General features: G+C 47.7%; 1 protein-coding gene across 4 annotated transcripts in view; it reads right to left on the bottom strand.

Annotated features, from left to right (window-relative positions):
* The window catches only part of APEH (acylaminoacyl-peptide hydrolase), a 48,024-nt gene that overhangs the window by 9,450 nt on the left and 16,294 nt on the right, over positions 1-22,280 (bottom strand). For all 4 annotated transcript variants that reach the window (XM_085853169.1, XM_085853167.1, XM_085853168.1 and 1 more), the window contains 4 exons: positions 9,349-9,470; positions 4,454-4,514; positions 4,009-4,109; positions 3,751-3,805 (listed from right to left, as the gene is read on the bottom strand). In XM_085853169.1, coding sequence (XP_085709295.1) covers positions 3,751-3,805; positions 4,009-4,109; positions 4,454-4,514; positions 9,349-9,470 — 339 coding nt within the window. The remainder of the gene's footprint in view (positions 1-3,750; positions 3,806-4,008; positions 4,110-4,453; positions 4,515-9,348; positions 9,471-22,280) is intronic.

The following is a 22,280-nucleotide window of genomic DNA, read 5'->3' as shown; positions in this document are numbered from 1 at the left end:
TGGATGAAAGGAATTTGTTCCAAATATGAAGCCATTTTGTTCCTACAAACTTGATGAGTTTGAAGAAAATTGACACCAAATAAATAAATAAATAAATAAATAAAAAGAGCCATGAGGAACAATAACCCATCGGGGGATGATAAAGTTGTAGTGTAGACCACAATTAAAATCCCAAATCAGGGAGGCTCATGTCGATTGACATATCAGTGTGTGGAATGTTTAGCATTCAGCAATTTAGGGATCCTAATATAGTGTTGCGGTTCTCGGAACCACATGCATACAACAGATGGGTGTCCCAAGACAGTTATGCCATTTGTGTACGTGTAGATAGTCCACTTCCTTTTGTTTAGCGGGACAACAAGGGAGTGCATTGCGATGATCTAATAGTTAGGGTTGCGAAATCATTTTTCCCTTTCATTTCATCCTATTCTCTTCTTTTCTTTCCTGGGATAAATCAGTCACGTGCGCTTTCGCAGTAAGGTGGGCAAACTGCCGCGCCGCCGTGAAGGATCTGCTGTATCCGCAGTCTCGTTCTTGGGCGAGCCCGAAACCCGGCATGTGCGGCGAGTCACCTGCGCTAGGTGCTGGACTGTCGATTTGAGCTTCCAATAAGCTGGGGAGAATTGCCAATTGCATTGGAAAGGCATGCGAACAAATACCTCTTGAGAGGCTGCACGAATGGTGTTTTTCACAGCACGATGCCCACGCTGCATGAAACACCACAGCGTGTTACACGGCCAGCACGACGCCCACGCTGTACGAAACACGTGCTTGCCCCTCGTCTCGTCTACCACAGCGTGGAGCACGACGGTCCACCGGTACCCTCTGCCCTGCTTGCTCATCGACTCAGTTACCACAGCATACCATCCTTCACCTGACACGACGTAAGGTCCACGATGACCTGAGATCTCAGAGCGAACACCCCCGGGATCCGCAAACGGCTCCGATGGGGGATACGTGGTCGGTCCAGGAGGTTCTCCAGAAGACCGTGGGTCCATGGTCGGTTCACCCGAGGACAAGGGGTCCAGACCCGATGAAGATTTGCTTGTGATTCGCGTGCCGATTTCGGTGTGGGCGATTCATGTCATCTTGTGGAGTCGGAGCAAGGTGTGTTCGCTGTCTGGGGTGGCATTGCCGGAAACTAAGTGAGGCGGTTTCCGGTCCAAGCTGGTGGGCCACATGAGGGGTCGGGGCCAATCGAAGCGCCCAAATTGGGTGATGACATTGGATTCGGCATGGCCCCTCCCCCCCTGAGCTTCGGGCCCTATAAAAGACGGAGAAGTTCCTCCGTCTCGTGTGTGTTTTCACGCGGTGTGTTCCTGTTCCCACCTCCTGCTTCTCGTCTCCGCCCACGCCTCGACTCCACCCGCTTGCCTGGTCCCACCCACTACTCCACCCTCGCACTCTGCCCTTCTCCACGCAAGCTCCTCCTTCACAAGCACAGTCTGCACACGTGCGGCTGGGGCCAGAGACAACGCAGCTACTGTTGGTTACCACACCATGGAGCATCCCCTCCCCCCCCCGAAACGTATTGGTGGCGCATCGTGCCATCGGGTGCCCAGGTACCGAGAGCATAAGCTCAACTCCCCTCCCTCCCTGGTTGCAAAAGTCCCTTCTCATCGGGGTTTCTTTTTCTGTGTGTGTCTGAGCGTGCTGGCGCCTGCTTGCTAAGTAAGTCTGTAGAAGATCATTATTATTCCCGCGCTTTCGAAGAAAAGCGGGAATATTGTGATTGTCTCCGCCGTCTGTCTTACCCTGGAACTCCTCCTACACCATTTGAAATAGGAACTTGAAACTTTGGGACATAGTAGATATATGTATGGGGAAGTGCACAACACTTTTGGATTTTTGATATGACCCCAAGGGGCTGGGCCAGAGGGGTTGGGGTCATGGGGGTCGATTTAAAAAAATATTGTCTTATAGTTTTTTAATCAAACATATTCATGAGTTATACATTTAACAACATATTTTTTTAAACACATGATGATCAGAGGGTGCTTGGGGGGGGAGGGGGTGCTTAGCGGATAGGGGGTCAAAAAAGCTCCTCCGACACCGTTTGAGATAGGAATTTAAACTTTGGGACATAGTAGATATATGTATGGGGAAGTGCACAACACTGTCGCATTTTTGATATGACCCTCGGGGCCGGGCCAGAGGGGGTGGGGTCATGGGGGCTGATTTTTTTTTAGGTGTATTTACCATTGTACATGGTAAATTCTTTTATAAAGAACCTACTTATGTGGCCCCCATGAGTGACAAACAGTCACAGGTTTTACTGTATTTATCCAATTGATTATGAATAATTATAATTAATATTATACACAGTTCATTCCTATGATTAAATTGATGCACAGCTCTATATTGCAGGACAGTGTTAAATGAATGTTTCATGAAATGTTGACATGCTTGCAATGACTTCTGATTTAGTAAAACATAATAAGTCTTTGGTCATAAAACACATCAAATAGAAAAGAATAGTCAATCCATTTTGCAAGATAAAATTTCACCTAGCGTTAATGGGACAAAGCAGTACATGCGGGTGCGGGAATATGCGATGGTGTGCCATCGACAACGTAGTTCTAGTTGTTGTTAGTTATTAATTTCGCGTCAAGTCTGCTCTGTGTCTGCTTTCGTATGTTGCTTGTATTATTGTCGCACCACACCTCTCTCCCCTATCTCTGCATTACATACCCCAATAAACCTTTACTGTGCCACATATTTTTTTTCTCGCCTGCTTGTTAATAAATTATCATTATTAGGAATTTTCCCTGCTCGTCTTTGTCTTTTCTCCCATTGGTCCAGCATGGTCCGAATCCTACTCTAACCGGGACTTTATTCCCAACGATCCGTTCCTTTTATCCGGTACATCCTTGGCAGTGTCGCCCGGCTGCATCCAATCCCGAAAAGTGATCCAATCCGGTAGAGTGATGCGGTTCGGACAAGGCGTACCGAGGGCGTGGTTCCCCGGTAATTAAACCACATGATTAATTAGGTAACCCGATTAACCCATAGACCAGGGGGGGGGGGCCCAAGGTCACGCGGTTGAGTTATTGGCATCCACGGTGGGTTCAGCAACCCGCCACATCACGGAATTATCCGTGTGCGACGACCTACAATTCCGGGGAGTCTGGTGGGAATCGCCATAGCTTCCCCCACCTAGTGGTCTTCTCACCAGACCCCGCCGGCCCGCAACAATAGTTAATTCCCCCCCCCCCCCAAGTCCTCCGTTCAACGGGACAATGATACAGAACAGGTGTGTCCTATGATCACACATCTCACATTGGCTTGCTCCTGCGACAACAAAGAAGATGGTATCACGAGGAACGTTCGTCATTATCGAGTTACCGGTGCTTTAAGTGAAGGCAACCGGTGCAACACGAGACATTCCATCATAATTACGCACCCAAGAGGAAGACGACCCCGGAATCAAATTGCCAATGGAAGATAAAGATTAGCAAGTTAGAAAAATACAAAAATGAGAGAAGTTTGTGCTTGAAATGTGACATCTGAAGAAGAGGCAGGAGATATTTCTGACACTAGACCAACATTCTCTGATATTTAACGAGTGCTCAGCAAGGAGGAATAGGAGTCTGGAAGCAGAGGAACAATGAAAAGACAAGCATCAGAGAATAAGGAAGGACTTTCAAACTGCACACACTGGTAGCCATCAAATTCATATGTACAAAGTGTCAATAAAATAAATAAACAAATGAAAGTACATGAACAACAACACAAAAACCAACACCTTACCGCCAGTTGTAAGTCTGTTAACAACACCAGTTTCTGTATCCAAAACCACCAGCACCTATAATAGCATTCATGAGAGGGACAGAACAAGGCCTGAGAGAACGAAGGACGAGCAGATACAATGACTAGGATACAGCACAGAAAGAAAAAAAAAAAAAAAAAAAAAAAAGCACAAAGACCTCGGGTGAGGAACACGCATGTATGTAAGGGCTCAGGTGGGGAATTTGCATGTGAGACCTCAGGTAGAAAGCAGCTATTTACCTGCTTACTGCGCCAAGCTGTGTGGCACAGCAGACGACGAGAGTCAGAGGCCCAGCAACGGTACGTGAGCGAGAATGCAAAAAGTCCTGGAAACGCGAACGCTGCAAGGAGAGGTATCCTTTTGTACACATCGCAGTCAGGTGCACACTTAGTTGGATGACAAAGCGCAAACACAAAGGTAAATAATGGAGTGTTCAGTAAATAAGTGAAGATGAGGAATAATACGCAACCTCCTGCACGAGATTCATCAGACCGTTACATGCAAATTGTCATGAACCGTTTCAGATGGAGTTGAATATAAAGCTTTTGCAGTCAAACAATCATAACTTCAAAAACTTCAGGAAGTCAGAGAAAGTATAGTTAGTGTGAGTGTGCATGCATGTGAGAAAGAGCATTAACAAACGAGTGTAGAGTTATTTTGTGCGAGTGTGTGTGCTGTACCCACCATCTGCTGGTTGATTAACTATGTCCACAATGACTTTTTCTACCTTGCTCTCCATTTCAATCTGTGAGGAATGAAAAGGTGAATAAAGTTGATCAAAACGACATCCATGTCAAACTTAGTCCTAACACCCAAGCAGGAATCACAGCCGGGCTCAATCAACTTCAAACAGCAATTCAAGAGCAAATATTGCATCGATTTTAAAGTACGATTCATCACGGTAATGAATTGCAGCCTCCACCAACAGAGGACAACCAAATATAGCATTTGCGCGCGCATGCACGCAATTGTACAGTATCGGCTACTCCTAAAATATAATATAATTTAAAGGATTGCTGTGAAATATTTGTTAATTTCACAACATCCTATGTTCAACTTTATTTAAATTGTAAACCTCAAAACATAGTTCCCTTACTGAAAGTAAGAACCTAAACCTGTAAGCAAATTAATGGTTTCCCGACTACATGGATCATCAGATGGGCACCATTCTTCCTCGAGGTTTCAACCCTTTCAGCCCAGAACCTCTCCTAACGGTGAATGCACAATCCCGGTCATGGATCCACATCAGTAGATCCACAACCCCGGTCATGGATCCACGTCAGTAGATCCACCACCCCGGTCATGGATCCACGTCAGTAGATGCGCACACACACACACACACACACACACACACACACACACACACACACACACACACACACACACACACACACACACACACACACACACACACACACACACACACACCCTCAGTTGCGTCCAGGCAGTCAACCCATCAATATAACATCACTAATCAAACTCCACTCACTCGGAGATTTAATGTATTATCACATATTTACAACTCTCACCACACAATCCATTATATGATAATATATGAAATCATGCACATCTTACCTTAAAGGTCCCCTGATACGCAAAAGTACTGAAATTTCATTTATACATGTCCTATAGGAGTCTTTCATCATGATTTCAGATCTGACAATGTTTTTTCACAAAACTCATTCTGTAAAATTAAAAAAACAAACCTCTTCGGGAACGCCCCTAAAAATTCTCCTGAAAGGGGCGTAACCCACATGACGTCAACTACAGGATTACAAAGGCTGCACGTAAATTACTCAGGTTGGTGGTCTACATGATTCTATTGGCTTCCTATGTGTTTCCACATTTGATTGGTCGACTCAATCGTTTCGTTCATTTCTGCTTTAAAAAAAAAAAAATCGAACATTTGGTTTTGAATAATGATGACATGGACTTTGATTTGTCTGGTAGTTGTCTGGAAAATTGTCGGATAACGTAGTCGCGCGAGGTGAAGTTCAGGCAGCTGGAAATGAAATACGGCCTTAGCAGTTCGAGCCCGAAGCAGGACAAGCAGAGGAAACTGGCGATGAAATTACCGGCGTTCATGATGATCGGGAGGACATCGAAGGAAGACTTGACAATAACAACTGGTTAGACTAAATCCTATTCGTAATTCAATAATGTAAATTCGACTTGCATACTGCTCGATATCAGAAATAATTTAGTGAGGTGACATGACCAGCGGAGCTTAGCGGACATGTTGCTCCGCGGCGAATGAATTACAAACAAGGCCAGCGCATGTCATCGGCCATATCACTCCGCGCATAAAACGAAGCAACCTCGCTGTCCGGATACGATAAAAACTTGTGTGCAGAACACACCTTGTGACACAATTGTGTCGAGTAGTCTGATAAATCTGATGTGCAGTTGCATTTTTATTTATTTTATTTCTACTTTCGTCATGTAGCACCAGTAGAAAACAATAAGCCTGGTGTTGGCTTAGTGGTGAGGGTGGCGGCTTGGGATCCTCGGGTCCTGAGTTCAAGCCTCGTTGGCCGCTGAATTAAAATACACCAGGAGGTTGACTCAGCCTGTCATCCTTCCGAGGTTGGCAAAATGAGCACCAATGTACTGGTAAGGGGGACACTGCATCAGCGGCATAGCCGCATCCCAACCAATGATGCAACCAGCAGCCACAAGCTGCACTCTAGAGAGAGAGAGAGATATATATATATATATATATATATATATATATATATATATATATATATATATATATATATATATATAGATAGATAGATAGATAGATAGATAGATAGATAGATAGATAGATAGATAGATAGAGAGAGAGAGAGAGAGAGAGAGAGAGAGAGAGAGAGAGAGAGAGAGAGAGAGAGAGAGAGAGAGAGAGAGAGAGAGAGAGAGAGAGAAGAGAATAATAAAAGAAAGCTACAGCACGTCAGATTTATCGGCCTAGTCGGACGGACGACGGATTTATCGGCCTAGTCGGACGGACGACGGATTTATCGGCCTAGTCGGACGGACGACGGATTTATCGGCCTAGTCGGACGGACGACGGATTTATCGGCCTAGTCGGACGGACGACGGATTTATCGGCCTAGTCGGACGGACGACGGATTTATCGGCCTAGTCGGACGGACGACGGATTTATCGGCCTAGTCGGACGGACGACGGATTTATCGGACTAGTCGAGACCAGCGTTTCTCAACCGGGGCTCCCAGGAACCCTAGGGTTCCGCAATAGTTCGCTCGGGGTTCCGCGAGAAACAGTAATAAATAGGCTAATGTATTTTTGAGTAGTTTTTGTTTGATTTAATTTTCGTAATTTTACTATACACGTACGGCATATTGTTGGAAACTCCTTGGTTATTATAATAGAGGCTTCAACCTCTTATATTATTTACAATTATAACAACCATAGGGAATGTATTTAACGATGTCTATATGGCACCAGTGTGAAACCGCCCTCACTGGTTAGTGGACGTCCTGTACGCGGCGGATTTGTGTATCATTGAGTGACTGACTCAAGTACGGGACGCATGCACGGTCGGTGTCCATCCATCTTCTCTGTGCTTCCTAGCGCAAAGTCTCAGTCTCAGTCTCAGTCTCAGTCTCAGTCTCAGTCTCAGTCTCAGTCTCAGTCTCTCTCTCTCTCTCTCTCTCTCTCTCTCTGTGTCTCTCTCTCTCTCTCTCTCTGTGTCTCTCTCTCTCTCTCTCTCTGTGTCTGTCTCTCTCTCTCAGTCTCAGTCTCTCTCTCTCTCTCTCTCTCTCTCTCTCTCTGTGTCTCTCTCTCTCTCTCTCTGTGTCTCTCTCTCTCTCTCTCTGTGTCTGTCTCTCTCTCTCTCTGTGTCTGTCTCTCTCTCTCTCTGTGTCTGTCTCTCTCTCTCTCTCTGTGTCTGTCTCTCTCTCTCTCTGTGTCTGTCTCTCTCTCTCTCTGTGTCTGTCTCTCTCTCTCTCTCTCTCTCTCACCTTTTTTGCTTCAGCTTTATTTGTTTAAGTTTTGTTGATCAAGTTACATGAGGTGTGTTTTTTTAATTGTCAAACAGACTCAGGGTTGACAAACACTTTCAAAAATGACATTTTCAAACAAAAAAAAATATTTTTTTTTGTGAATTAAAACCTTGGTGTGAGGTCTCGTAAACAAGCAGTTTTTTTTTTTCATTGCCAATAAATTTGACAAAAAGGGGGTCATTTTTTTCCTTAAATCAGGTATCCGAAAAAAAAAAATTATATTTACCACGTGAACTACAATAAAAATATAAAAGAGCTAGATATTAATAATGGTATATAATAATTTTTATGCAGGGTTCCCTGAGACATGAAAACGATTTCAAGGGTTCCACAAGGGTAAAAAGGTTGAGAAACGCTGGTCTAGACTCTAGAGATCTCGAGTCAATCCACTCTGTGCGAGTTTCTGTATGTGACATCAATGCCGCGATTTGCTGGTCAACTTTTTTAGGGGCAGGGCATAGCAAGTTGCGAAAAGCACCAGAAATGATCGAAATATTGCTTTAATTATCCCATTTTTGATTTTTTTTTTTAAAAACATGAGTGATTTCTTCACTAGGAAGGTCAAGTTAATATATAAATAACCAGAAAGTTTTGCATGTCAGGGGACCTATAAATACAACACATCCACCACCCAGCACGGCCACCCTACTCACCTCTGGATCAAACTGTTATTCAAATATTCAAATTGTATTCATCACAAATTTTATACATGCTGTACAGTCTCCAAGCAAACTATGTAAATGGTTTAATCTCTGAGTAACCGTAACCACGCACGCACACACGTGTGTGTGGACATATACTCATATATAATTAATATATACACAAATAAACACAATATATTTAATTAACATTTCCAATACATACACCATTCCACCTATATTTCCTAAAACAGGAAGATTTCTACCTCTACACGACCGATACGATTGCACTAGCATAAAAGCCCATCAAAATGGCAGGTTGGAAATATTTTATTTGAAATATTCAAGGAGACTGGAAGATATGATGTTTCAATTTGTAGCAAGAAAAAAAAAAAACCACGTGATTTAAAAACACTACATGTGCACATAAGATACTTGTTTATTTATCTTCTGGGACGTTTCATTTTGACGGTGCAACCTTGTTAACGTGCCAGAGTTTGAAGCCTCGGCCTAGCGTTAGGTATGCTTTTATCTTTATTCGACATTCTACAGACGTAAATGAACACTCTGTTTACTATGCGCACGTTACACATCATGTGCAGCGAATTTCATCTCTGTGCCTTGTTTGTTATTTTTTTAACGTTTCTGTGCCCCGCCCTTGAGGCTCAGTTGCAAGTCACCATATACAATTCCAAAAGAAGAGACGTAATTATTATTTTATGAAAAATGGTTTGAGTTGTTTTTTTTTTTAATCCTGAAAAAAAAACAAAACAAAAAAACAAAATAGACGGTAGTGAACACACAGATGTGTTAAAAGATTAGCCTTGAAAACCCTACTCATATCATCCTTATGAAGGGGGAAGAGACAAACACGATACACACAAATACACAATGTGTTTTATAATAGCTAGATTGTTGCATTTGTGATTACCAAGCGAAGCTCAGCGCACTGCCGATGCGTACTGCCAGCCAGCACCCAAAGAAATGCCAGCTGCCGTCCATCAGGGCTCAGTCTGGGGGCCCAAGCCGATCCTCCTCCACTTCCTAGCACCTCTTGACACAGACAAACCCAAAAAATTAAATACAACAAATAAGTCAATTTCATCCAAAAAGAGGTACACATTAATACTTCATTAAAAACTCAACCTGGTCCTGGCGGAAGTGACACGTCCGTCGTGGGACTACCATTGGACGGGGTAATGGAGGAACACCCAATGAGGGGAACACTTTTTACTTTTAAACAAATATAACACACTGGTCATTAGTAATCTTAAAAACTCATTCGCAACAGACTCAGATCCAACATACACTTAAAACGAATTGGTACACTGCCTCCAAGCATGAACAAACATATTTCACTATTCATGGCTTCACAAAATTATAAATTATCCTGGGCAGAAAGAAACAGGCCACAATCATTCACATTCTAAAACCGAACAAGAATCCCAACGACCATGCCTCTTAGCACCCGACATCATTACTCTGCCGTACGGCTAAAGTACTTGAGCTCATTATCTGCCCTATTAACCCTCATATTCCTCTAGCCCATCACCACAAGTTCAGGTACCTCGAGGCTTTCGACACGGTACCTCGAAAACACTGACGCAAAAGAACATGATGACAAACATGAGCAACAACGACAAACTTTGGATCTCTGGCAGACAAGAAAATGGTACATTAAACACCTTTCATCATACAAGAACCTCACAAACTTTGTCCCATAGGGATTAGTCCTTTACCCAGCACTTTTTAACCTTTGTCCATGATATTTCAGAACCTCCTCCTCATGTGACAACCCTTACTTATGTATATGACCTTTTCACAGCAACTACAACAAAAAAAAAAAACACCACAAAGGCAACCATTCGCTATTTCCAACAACACATAACAATTTCAACACCGACTCACACTTAACAGAATAAACATCTCGCCAACCAAATCAACAATCACTCTCCTAAACCAGGACAAACGTGAATCCAACTACCACCCAACAACTCTCCCTAAAAAATAAAATACCAAAAACTCAATGATACTATCTATTATATTGTAACGGTTCTCGGAACCGTATGCATACAACATACAGGTATCCCGTCAGTTATTCCATTAAGTATATGTGCAGATAGAATCCTTCCTTGTGTGAAGTGGGAAAGCAAAAGGGGGTGCGTTGCGATGGCTTTTAGTTAGGCTTACAAATCATTTCTCCCCTTTTATTTTGAACCACAGTACCTTCCTCTCGCCTTCTGAGGCAAAATCTTTGTGCAGTACCTCTTTGGTGAGTCCGGACACGCGTGGAGTGGGCGGGCATCCCGGCATGGCCGAAACCCTGCCCAGAAAGTGCAGACACCATGGAAGCCCTGGCCAACCAGGGCGGACAGTGACGTTTGCCTCGTCAAGGCCCAACCCCAACCTTGGGGATCTATAAATTACGACACCATTCTCAGTCTGGGTTTGTTCTTTTCGGAGGTCGTTCGTTCAGAGAGGATGAGCTGGAAAGTGAGTCGTCTTGAGAGGGTGTGGGCGAGTCGGAGAGTTCGTTGAGAGTGAGAGACCCAAAGACTCAGCCTCATCGCGGGAGATACCCAATGATCCTGGGTGCCTTGGATCCCACATCGCGGAGCCAAGAAAGGTTCACACACTGGTTGTGAGTGCTCCACCCCAAGACATCGAGCGTCAGGAACTCCACCTGGTCTTTCACACTTTCAAGCCCCGTTCATACCTTGGACTCCACGCTCTCCACCCGGGCTCCTCTGCGCACACACGAACTCCACACGTGCGGCTGTGGGCCGAGCTGTGCGACCATTATCAGGTGCCACACCACGGAGCATCCCTTTCCCCGAAACTCACGTACCAAAAGAACTGCGACCTCAGCTCACTCCCTCCCTGGCTACAAAAGTCCTTTGCCATTCATCTGGGATATATTAGTCTGAGTGTGCGTCTGAGTGTGTGGCGCCGTCTGGTAAGTAGTACTGTATAAGTGCTCTGATCATTGTAAATCTTGCCTGTATTCTCACGATAAGTCTGCTCTGTGTCCTTCTTTTGTAAGTTGATTGGAAATAAATTATTGTAGAAATGTTCCTAGTTCAGCCAGGCAATAAAGTGCCGAGGTTAGACAAAAATGTTAACAAAGCAATTTCACCTGAAATGGGTTCTTTGGTGGTATCTCTAACCACACAAAAAAGTCCACTCGAATCCATCCATGGCAAATACTCGTTTTCACTGAAAATCCAAGATGGCCGCCACCACGGAGCTTAAAATGTTCAAATAGGCATAACCTTGCTGGAAATCAACATAGAAACAAAAATAAAGTGTCTAATCCTACTATTTTTTAGGTGCTCTTCCATTTAAAGTTACTTTGGAGGAGAATGGAAGATGTGTTCACATTGATATCCTCTAAAAATCCAAATTTTGGCCTAAAATTACCCCTAAATGAGCTAAATTACTTGTCTGAACAACCGGCTACAATCTTTGACATATGTATGCAAACACTAATTTATTTTATACACATATTTGATTATTTTAAAGATATTATATACATATATAGTAAACACACCTTAATTTATGGATAGGCCCATTTCATAATCATTGTTTTCCACCTCATTTTCTTCAATGTCCACAGGTGGACCGTTCAAACAGGTAATGCCCTTGCATTGACCACAAGATGGAGTGCAATGGAGGCCATTTTTGTGGCATGTACACATTTTTGTGTTGCAATTTCCAGCACAATTGCATCGCATTATGTTAAGTAGTCGATCAGGTGCCGGCGGCTGAGACATTTTGACGGGATATAAGCCAGAAGGAGAAGTCGTCCAGCCCCATTCTTCTGCAGGAAGATCATTACCACACCATGCCTGAACCTGATGGTATGCACGATGACTATGGAAAATGGCTGCATCAGATGTTGGCGGAAGCTTCTCTGGCGACATACTGTGTGGCAGTAGCCACTTTCTGCTGAAACTTGTCCACTCTTTACGAGTCAAGGGGGGCATTTAGGGGGGGGGGGCCTAAGGCGAACGTGTGGCCTGACGGACGGTAACGAGTAGGTTATTTTATTTTATTTTTTTTTTTTTTTACCAGTTCTTTGTTTCGGCTTGTCGAATTGCTACGGCGAACGTAGAAATGAAAAAAGTTATAACTCTACGTTATAATTCCACAGCGACCCTACGGCCTGTAAAATATAGCCATACGGCATAGGGCCACCCTAAGGCCACCTCAGAAACTCTGCGGCCGCCGCACGTTTCTGTCAATTCAGTGGGCGTACGGCCGCCGTATCCTCGCCGTAGAGCAAATGTGACTTAGGCCTAACAGGACAATCTTTCGCAAACGACTTGATGTGGGTTGATCCTCGATAACCATCAGAGCTATCCAGTATAATTGCTGATCGAAAGTGATGATGGGAGTACAATTCTGCTTTTCAGCTAAGTCGCTCATGTAATCTCGCGTTGACCGAACACATGTTGGGCTACTTGGTGACATGTCAATCATTGGCAAGAAGAGTTGTGTACTCTTCCCTGGGTTGGCCATTTGCGTATGAAGGGATTGCATGTATCCAGACCACAAAGGCCGAGGTTGAGAGAGATGCATCGATACCTGCCACATTATGTCTAACTTGAGGTTCTGCATGTCCTGGGTATATGGGAGAATAGTTTCATATTTGATACTCTTCAATGCTGACTTTGGGTCTCTTTGAAATACGATTGAATGTTTGCCAACATTTTTTATGTCATCTAATGACACCTGGTTCCTGGGGATTGGCCTGGAAGTTGAACGAGCTGATGTGATTGCTCCCATCTGACCAATCATGTGAATGACATTTTCACATTTTCCCTCAATATTTTACCAAAAATGATGTTGATTTTGACATTTGAACATGAATGCCACCTTATACGACCTTGAAAATATTTACAAGTGAAAGAGTACATCAAAATTAGTTGGATTAGACACTTTATTTGTGTTTCTATGTTGATTTTTAGCAAAGTTATGCCGATTTCAATATTTTACGCTCCGTGGAGGCGGCCATCTTGGATTTTCCGTGAAAACGGGTGTTTGCCATGGATGGATTCGAGTGGACTTTTTTGTGTGGTTAGAGATACCTCCAAAGAACCCATTTCAGGTGAAATGGCTTTGTTAACATTTTTGTCCAACCTCGGCACTTTTTGGTGCTTATTTACAGGCCTAAGTTTGTTTATGTCTTTTCCTTCATTGGTCCAGCATGGTTCGGATCTGAGTTTAGCCGGGTCTTTATCCCCGATAATCTGTTCATTCTCACCGGTACGTTCTTGGCAGTTCCACTCGGCTGCATCCGATCCGGAGTTGGTAGTTGGTAGAGTGATCCGGTTCGGTCAAGGCGTACCGAGGGCGTGGTTCCCCGGTATTCGAAACCGCATGGTTAATTAGGTAAATTTATTCTTGACAAAAAGACCCTACGCCACGCGGTGGAAGTATTGGCGTCCACGGTCGGTTAAGTGACCCACCGCATCACGGAATTATCCGTGAGCGACGGCCTACAATTCCGGGAGTATGGTGGGAGACGACGTAACTTCCCCCACCTAGTGGTCGTTCTCGCCACCGGACCTCTGGCCCGCAACAATATATTCCATACTATACGATGAGAGATGTCTGTTTGTGTGCGTCATTGGTTGTAATCTCCATATGAGGGTTTGAGAAGGTGGAATGGAGCCCTCCCAGGTCTCAAAGTATCCACGTGTGTGTGCGTACGTGTGTGTGTATATTGTTACGGTTCTCGGAACCGTATGCATACAACATACAGTTGTCCCGAGTCAGTTATGTCATTAATATACGTGTAGTTAAATCCCTTTCTTGTGTAGTGGGAAGACATGGGGGTGTGTTGCGATGGGCTTTAGTTAGGTTATTAAATCATTTTTCCCTTTTATTTTATCCCCACTCCATTTCATTTCTGAGGCAAAATCCACGACAACCCACGGGACCCTCTGCCTGCTTGCCCCTAGTCTCGCTTGCCACAGCGTGACAACCCACGGTATCCTCCCCAACAATCGCTTCTGAGGCAAAAATCGCAACGTGCACCATGGAGCAGACTGGCGCTTTGAGTATTCCACAGTCTACTCCATACCAGACGTGGGCGGTGAATCACGTTCGTTTTGCACCCAGGTGGGCGGGCAAAACTAGCGTCTGGCCGAAACCCCGCCCAGAAAGGCGGACCACATGAAGGCCTGGTCCCATCGGAATGCTCGGATCAGACGATAACGTTGATTTCGCCATGGCTCCTCCCCGAGCTCCGTGATCTATAAAGTACGGAGCAATCCTCAGAGTTGGGTCAAGTTGATTTTGCGGATCGCTGGAGAGGTCGAGTTAGAATTGCGAGTTGTTTGGTTGTTGAAGAGAATTGCAAGTTTGAGAGGTTGAAGAGAATTGTTGTGAAAGTGTTCCTGCTGCCTGGCTCTGCCAACGTCGCGCCTCGACAGCCCGCCTACTGCACTGGTCCTCGCCCACATGACCTTGACCAAACCTCGTCTGGTCCTGCTACTGCTCAACTCTCACCTCTTTGGACTCCGCCAGACACGATTACCACTCATGCGGCTGTGGACCGAACTGCACAGCTTTTGTAGGGTGCCGCACCACGGAGCATCCCTTCCCATGAAACGCTCAGGTACCAAAAACTGTAACCTCAACTCTCTCCCTCCCACACTGGCGGCAAACATCCTTTGCCTTTCATTGGGTTTATTTTGTCTGAGTGTGTGTCTGAGTGTGTTGGCGCGTGTCCGTTAGATAAGCCTGTGTAAGATCTCCATTGTTGCTTTTATTAATCCCGCATCAAGTCTGCACTGTGTCTGCTTTTGGAAGTTGCTTGTAAAATTGCAGCACCACACCTCTCATCTTTCCCCTGCATTCCATACCGAATAAACCTTTTTGTTGTGCCACATGCTTTTCCTTGCTTATTGTAAATAAATAATTGTAGAAATGTTCCCAGCTCGTCTTTGTCTTTTCCTCCATTGGTCCAGCAGGCTTCGGATCTGAGTTTAGCCGGGTCTTTATTCCTGATAATCCGTTCCTTCTTGCCGGTACGTCCTTGGCAGTGCCGCTCAACTGCATCCGATCCGGAAAGGTAGTCGGTAGTTGGTAGTTGGTAGAGTGATCCGGTTTGGGCAAGGCGTACAGAGGGCGTGGTTCTCCGGCAGTCGAATCCGCGTGGTTAATTCAGTAACTTGATTCAAGACAGCAGGACCCTACGCCGCGCGGTTGAGGTATTGGCATCCACAGTGGTTAAGTGACCCGCCGCATCACGGAATTATCCGTGAGCCATGGCTTACAATTCCGGGGAGTCTGGTGGGAATCGACGTAGTTTTCCCCCACCGAGGTGTCATTCTTCGCCAGACCCCCGCCCCACAATATATGTGTGTGTATGTGTATGTGTATGTGTATGTGTATGTGTATGTGTATGTGTATGTGTATGTGTATGTGTATGTGTATGTGTATGTGTATGTGTATGTGTATGTGTATGTGTATGTGTATGTGTATGTGTATGTGTATGTGTATGTGTATGTGTATGTGTATGTGTATGTGTATGTGTATGTGTATGTGTGTGTGTGTGCATGCATGTATGTATATGTGTATATATGTATGCATGTGCAAGTTTCTGTTGTGGCTGCTATCTCCACACGTAGCTGGGCTTCAGTTGGTGGAACAGAGACCAACGAGGTCAAAGTATCCACCTCCAACGTGTGTGTGTTTATATACATGAGGCCCCACGAGGAGAAGTGATGTAAGCGACATTTTTTAATGATATGATGATGATAGGCTCGGATGATAGGGGAAGGGTTAAAATAGTGCGATATGGTATTAACTCCAAAATGGCCGATGTGTCAGGAAGGCAGCGTGAGGGGAAGGGAAGGCAGCATGATGGGAAGGGAAGGCAGCAAGGGGGGAAGGGAAGGCAGCAAGAGGGGAAGGGAAGGCAGCAAGGGGGGAAGGGAAGGCAGCAAGGGGGGAAGGGAAGGCAGCAAGGGGGAAGGGAAGGCAGCAAGGGGGGAAGGGAAGGCAGCAAGGGGGGAAGGGAAGGCAGCAAGGGGGAAGGGAAGGCAGCAAGGGGGAAGGGAAGGCAGCAAGGGGGAAGGGAAAGCAGCAAGGGGAAGGGAAAGCAGCAAGGGGGAAGGGAAGGCAGCAAGGGGGGAAGGGAAGGCAGCAAGATCGGAAGGGCAGGCAGCAAGAGGGGAAGGGAAGGCAGCAAGAGGGGAAGGGAAGGCAGCCAGAGGGGAAGGGAAGGCAGCCAGAGGGAAGGGAAGGCAGCCAGAGGGGAAGGGAAGGCAGCCAGAGGGGAAGGGAAGGCAGCCAGAGGGGAAGGGAAGGCAGCAAGAGGGAAGGGAAGGCAGCAAGAGGGGAAGGGAAGGCAGCAAGAGGGGAAGGGAAGGCAGCAAGAGGGGAAGGGAAGGCAGCAAGGGGGAAGGGAAGGCAGCAAGGGGGAAGGGAAGGCAGCAAGGGGGAAGGGAAGGCAGCAAGGGGGAAGGGAAGGCAGCAAGGGGGGAAGGGAAGGCAGCAAGGGGAAGGGAAGGCAGCAAGGGGGAAGGGAAAGCAGCAAGGGGGGAAGGGAAAGCAGCAAGGGGGAAGGGAAGGCAGCAAGGGGGAAGGGAAGGCAGCAAGGGGGGAAGGGAAGGCAGCAAGAGGGGAAGGGAAGGCAGCAAGAGGGAAGGGAAGGCAGCCAGAGGGGAAGGGAAGGCAGCCAGAGGGGAAGGGAAGGCAGCCAGAGGGGAAGGGAAGGCAGCCAGAGGGAAGGGAAGGCAGCCAGAGGGAAGGGAAGGCAGCCAGAGGGAAGGGAAGGCAGCATGAGGGGAAGGGAAGGCAGCAAGAGGGGAAGGGAAGGCAGCAAGAGGGGAAGGGAAGGCAGCAAGAGGGGAAGGGAAGGCAGCAAGAGGGGAAGGGAAGGCAGCAAGAGGGGAAAGAAAGGCAGCAAGGGGGAAGGGAAGGCAGCAAGGGGGAAGGGAAGGCAGCAAGGGGGAAGGGAAGGCAGCAAGGGGAAGGGAAGGCAGCAAGGGGGAAGGGAAGGCAGCAAGGGGGAAGGGAAGGCAGCAAGGGGGAAGGGAAGGCAGCAAGGGGGAAGGGAAGGCAGCAAGGGGGACGGGAAGGCAGCAAGGGGGACGGGAAGGCAGCAAGGGGGAAGGGAAGGCAGCAAGGGGGAAGGGAAGGCAGCAAGGGGGAAGGGAAGGCAGCATGGGGGGAAGGGAAGGCAGCATGGGGGAAGGGAAGGCAGCATGGGGGGAAGGGAAGGCAGCATGGGGGGAAGGGAAGGCAGCATGGGGGAAGGGAAGGTGGCTGAGGGGAAGGGGAAGGCAGCATGAGGGGAAGTGAAGGCAGCATGAGGGGAAGCGAAGGCAGCATGAGGGGAAACGAAGGCAGCATGAGGGGAAGGGAAGGCAGCATGGGGGGAAGGGAAGGCAGCATGGGGGAAGGGAAGGCAGCATGGGGGGAAGGGAAGGCAGCATGGGGGAAGGGAAGGCAGCATGAGGAGAAGGGAAGGCAGCATGGGGGGAAGGGAAGGCAGCATGGGGGAAGGGAAGGCAGCAAGGGGGAAGGGAAGGCAGCAAGGGGGGAAGGGAAGGCAGGAAGGGGGGATGGGAGGGCAGCATGAGGAGAAGGGAAGGCAGCATGGGTGGAAGGGAAGGGCATTACTGGGCAAAAGTACTTTCAATTGTAAACGCGAACTTGTTATTGTTGCAGACTTTGGTGTCTTTGAATCTGCATTCGTAACCATCTCTAACAAGTACTCTCTTGGTTTTCAAATGTTTTCGCATATTGGACGTATTACAGCGATGAGCAATGTCTCTTGAACAAAGTGAGAATGCAACTTTCGGAATGTCTTTAACCTACCCGAAATAGTTCCAAACTGTACTTCTGGACCTTGTGAACAATAAGTTGTCAAAACTTCATCAGTCGATGTATTGCCTGCCCATCCCTCAGCAAAGCAATCAACAAATTTTACTGGCAAACTCTAAATGTCTTGCTGTTCATTTGAAAGGAACATGCCCTCGGGGCATGTTTAGTTTGCAAGTGACCTGCTTTTGCTGCTATATTGCAAATGGGACACCCCAGGGGCATGTTCCTTTTCAATTAATATGTTAGCAGGTCATGTGTAACCAGAACATGCTCAAAAGGGATGAAAAATATCCTCCCCCTAAACCCCCCAAAATGCTTCTTTCTTTGAAGTAGGAATTACTCAGAATAAACGTCAATTCTGTGCTGTACTGGGTTGGGAGATGCTTAGCAGGCAGACACGAAGCGGAGGAACAGTCGAGCCGGGCTGTGTTGCACGAGTGCGAGCCAGGGCGTACTGTGCCCGCGGCTCTCCTTTATTCCGTACGCGGTACACTCACGAGCCGGCCGACTCCAGTATTACTACCACGCCTCAGACGGCGTGCACACCTCATATCCCTCGCCGAACCCCACGGCCACTCCTCCAACCATCACGCCCATCATGCATCATCATCATGCCCCTCCCCGCGGGCATGACTACACCACACTCCTCCCTCCTAAAAGTATGATTATTAAATGATCAGTATTATAAGAAGCATGCAGAACACGAAGGATTTCGTATAATAATCATGGAAATAAAATGAAAATAACAAAGTATAATAGCACATCACATCATATAATGCGTGGAAGCGAGCTACTGGAGAAGCACAGCAGCACGACTCAGCAAACCCGCCCCCAGGCAGACCTGAAACAGATAAACCTTTCGAGGCCGGACCCCCGCTGTCTGGAACCCGCGGCGCCACCGCCAGACCCAACCGACCTTGGTGGGGGCGCTGAACAGCACCCTTTGCCGGAAGCAACAAATACTCCCCAACCTTCATGCACCATAATCAGTTAAGATTCCACCGCATGGCCAAAACGGCCTTGAGCGCACCAAGAGAGCCACGCCCCAGGCGCCAGGCACGTCTGACCTCGCTGAAAGCAGAGGTGGGGGTAACGCCGACCAGCGCACGAGTCCCGGCCCCGAGTCGATCTCCGAGACCCACACGGCAGTTAGACAGTAGTAATTCCATTTAAACCCCACTTCAACCATAAGCTCGTTATAAATCAATAGGAATAACATTCGAAGCATCGTAAATTCATTTTTCCGTACAGCGCGCTTTTTTGATAAAATCCCAGCACATGACAAAGCAATTACCTGCGGCCTGGAGCAACTGGAGGCTAACAAACCTTCTTTATTCGCCCCCACATCACATTGACCATAATCCAACTCCCATTGACTGATCTTCGCCACATCCACTTTTACATGAGAACTGCTGGCATTTATTTCAACAACGTTAAACTGCATCACTAGAGCAAGGAAAAACACATATGCCATGAACAACAACCCACAACCCACATCACGAGTCCGCTTCTTGGTTGTCGACTTGATGCTGCGACTCGCGACTCCCTTTAACGCCACGGGCCCACCGCCACCTGTTGAAGCTGCCTGAACCACACCGATGCGCATTGCCTCACGAACCTTGCCACAGCGCGGGAACTCATCGCGAACGAAGCGCGGGAACGGTGGCTCCCGCTGCATCGACGCGGCCCCCGCCGCCAGCGCCTCGCCCTCGGTATTCGACGAAGGTCTCGAAGAGAGCACTGGCACATCTGGAGGCACGAACCGGAACCCGTTCCGACCCAAAAGGGTCCGGCTCGCCGAGCCCGGCTCCTGCTCCGGCTCGCCGGCATCATCATGCCCCGGCTGCAGGCTGATCTCCAGGTCACTGGGGTCCTGCTGCGGTGCCCCATCGCTCCCGGTGCGCTCGTGCTGCGGTGCCCCTTCGCTCCCGGTGCGCTCGTGCTGCGGTGCCCCTTCGCTCCCGGTGCGACCGTGCTGCGGTGCGCGCTCTCGTCCCGCACCGCTAGGCGTGCGAGCACCCTGCGGCACTTGAGCCATCGCGCGGACTTGCGCGGTCACCGGTGTCTGCTCAATAGATGAAACAGTCGCGATCGCCGAGTCGAATGTGGTGTCGGTCAATGGCTGCTCGCAGACAATGTCAATGGCTGCTCGCAGACCAGAAATAAAATGATCTCTGAACTGTGCTGGATGCTCCTCTGCCGTGAATTTGCACGGCACAGCCGAATGCGATGCGCGGCCAGCACGAGTGGACTCAACTCGACACCCGATCCGTGCCTCGCTCACTTCCCCCCCCCCCCCTGCCACTGATCTTGTCATTTCCGGATCAATCGCAAGCAGGGTTCGGCGCGGGACGGAAGGATCGCCTCGCACACCGCCATCTATGACCGTAACAATGGGCGATGACCCTCGGCCCACACACCGCAGACGACCTCGAGAGCCCAGACCGCCGTCCGAGTGACTGCATTGCCACGCTCGCCCACGACCCGCGCCGCAGACCGTGCGCATGGCCGTGCGTGCCTGGCCTATCGCGATGACCCCTAGACCATCTGCTGTGTCCCGACCATCGAGACCTCGGATATTCTCCCGAGCTTGCGCGACGTCCAACGCCGCGTTCGAGCCGAAACGCGTATCCTCGACAAAACGAACAAGAAAATGAACCAAATGAGCGAACGTTGCCCACTCGACGTGGCCGAAGTAGATTCCGACGAAGGCGGGCACGCGTACGTTTGCCATGCACCGACCCTTTGCCATGTTCGCGCCGGCGAGACCTTTGGCTCCGTAGCCTGGAACCGCACGGGTCATTTGCCGCCCTTACACACGTCGATCCGCCGATCCTCGTCGCCACTGTGCTGTACTGGGTTGGGAGATGCTTAGCAGGCAGACACGAAGCGGAGGAACAGTCGAGCCGGGCTGTGTTGCACGAGTGCGAGCCAGGGCGTACTGTGCCCGCGGCTCTCCTTTATTCCGTACGCGGTACACTCACGAGCCGGCCGACTCCAGTATTACTACCACGCCTCAGACGGCGTGCACACCTCATATCCCTCGCCGAACCCCACGGCCACTCCTCCAACCATCACGCCCATCATGCATCATCATCATGCCCCTCCCCGCGGGCATGACTACACCACAAATTCCGGTTCACTACTCGATTCCTTTGTTGGAATAGATTCCACCCACCACTATTGAGCATTCAAGCAAGCACTCCAACTTAATAGTTGATAAGGAATGGCTGGCTGCGTCATCCCAAACACCGCCCAGAACCGTCAAGAGAATCAAACAATGTGCGAATCGGACAAATGAACACTTTTTTTAGCAATGGAAAATGCTGCCAAGTTCAATTCTGCAGTTTAAATTTTGAAATTCAGCTCAGGTTAAGAGATTCTAGAGCTTATCACATTTCAGCTGTGATGCTTATAAACGTCCAGATAGTTTTATTTTTATGGGGATGGAGGGGGAAGAAGGGGCTTTGGATGAGGTGGGAAGGGGTTTGGGAGGAGTTCAGCATGAGGTGAGAGGAAGGGAAGGCAGACATGCGGTAGAGTGTTAATTACGATTCATACCATCTCATCCAAAAGATTCTGCAGAGAAGAACAGTGAAGATGGAAACAAAATAATGTCTGAAATCCATTTTATACCGGTCATACTATAAACACAACCCAGAGAAAAATACCGCCCGGACACAACCACTGTCCAGACTCGTCCGGAATATCAAATAATGTGCAACTACAACTCTGGACATTTATAAGCATTATAGCCAAGATGTGATAAGCTCTAGAATCTTCTAACCTGAACTGAATTTCAAAACTTAAACTGCAGTATTGACCTGAGCAGCAGGTTCGACTGCTAAAAAAAAAAAAAACATAAAACAAAATAAGAAAGGTGTCAATTTGTCCAATTCGCACATTGTTTCACACTCTACTCTAGACGTCTCCAGACGGTGTTTAATATGACCGCGCTGGCTTGGCAAGGGATTAGTTATAACAACCATCACCCAGAGACGCCCGGAATGTCAACAATGT

The sequence above is a fragment of the Eptatretus burgeri genome, chromosome 13 (genome assembly GCF_056783735.1).
Source record: "Eptatretus burgeri isolate ZD-2024b chromosome 13, Ebu_testis_v1, whole genome shotgun sequence".
NCBI lineage: Eukaryota > Metazoa > Chordata > Myxini > Myxiniformes > Myxinidae > Eptatretus > Eptatretus burgeri.
The sequence above is the reverse complement of the archived record's forward strand: the minus strand, read 5'-3'. Positions and strand labels throughout refer to the sequence as shown.